Source organism: Nematolebias whitei, chromosome 15, assembly GCF_014905685.2.
Source record: "Nematolebias whitei isolate Nwh7 chromosome 15, NemWhi1, whole genome shotgun sequence".
In the NCBI taxonomy this organism is placed as follows: domain Eukaryota; kingdom Metazoa; phylum Chordata; class Actinopteri; order Cyprinodontiformes; family Rivulidae; genus Nematolebias; species Nematolebias whitei.
In genome coordinates this window covers 7,413,565-7,414,702 of record NC_056512.1, presented here as the reverse complement: position 1 = coordinate 7,414,702, position 1,138 = coordinate 7,413,565, and the positions used below count along the sequence as shown (strand labels likewise).

General features: G+C 48.0%; 1 protein-coding gene across 1 annotated transcript in view; it reads right to left on the bottom strand.

The window, feature by feature from the left end:
• Positions 1-679: 679 nt before the first annotated feature.
• Positions 680-1,138, bottom strand: part of hoxb8a (homeobox B8a) — a 3,653-nt gene continuing 3,194 nt past the window's right edge. Inside the window, exon 2 of the mRNA XM_037689361.1 lies at positions 680-1,055. Coding sequence (XP_037545289.1) covers positions 688-1,055 — 368 coding nt within the window. The 3' untranslated portion in view covers positions 680-687. The remainder of the gene's footprint in view (positions 1,056-1,138) is intronic.

Genomic DNA, 1,138 nt, shown 5'->3' with positions numbered 1-1,138 from the left:
ATGCTTTCTAACCTTTTATTTTTATTTTAAAACAGATAGGAATACAACATAAAACAAACATCATTGACGAAGGTCTAAAACGAACTAGAATGATAGGAGTGTGTAGAAAAGAGACCCAATCTACTAAAACAGCATAAATAGGCAGTTTCATGTTGTTGGAAATTTCATTAATCGCTACGTCATCACCGTCAAAATGTTTCAATTAATTATATCCATGACAACAAGAACACTGACGTTAGAATTACAGTAAAAAGTGCACCATTATCATTTTTAACTTAAAAACTATACAGCTGCCAAAGATGAAATGTTAATGATAAACTTCTAACAATATAGAAATGTTCCACGATACTTGTTCCACAAAGAAATTAAGTTATTTTGTTCCTTTTTTTTCTTTTTTTTTTTGGAGAGGGGTGTGGGGAAAGGCTTGAGTTTGATTGGTTAGCTCCACCCAAATCAATTTGATTTAGTCAGCGCGGTTGGAGTCTTTGTGGTTTTACAGCAGCAGCCCCCTGCAGCTCACCTAACTCACAGCTTGTCATTGCAGACTCATCTGATGAATCTTGAAGGAGAACAAAACAAAGAGCCCCCCCCCCCCCCCCACACACACACACACACACACACCGTCACCCCTGCCTCACATTTAGGTCTCACCCATATCCTCCTTCCTTCAAATTCCTCTCTTCTTCCCTACATTTGTTTATGGGCCTTCTCGCAGCAGTCCTCACTCGCGGGGCCCTGGGCCCCCACAGCCCCCGCTCCTCCATCCCCTTCCCCTCCCCCGCCGCCGGACTCCCGCAGCTCCTTCTCCCGCCGCTCCCGCTCCACCGCCTCCTGCTCGCTCTTGCTGCTGGGGAACTTGTCCTTGTTGTTCTCCTTCTTCCACTTCATCCTCCGGTTCTGGAACCAGATCTTGACCTGACGCTCAGTGAGCGCGAGCGCGTGCGACACCTCGATGCGGCGCTTCCGGGTCAGGTAGGGGTTGAAGAGGAATTCCTTCTCCAGCTCCAGGGTCTGGTACCGGCTGTAGGTCTGCCGGCCTCGCCTCCTGCCCGCAGCTACTGGGGGAGGGGAGGGGGGGGGGGGGAGGGGGAGGACATGAGGGGTTCATTAATAAAAATATATATTCTTCAGTGTTCTC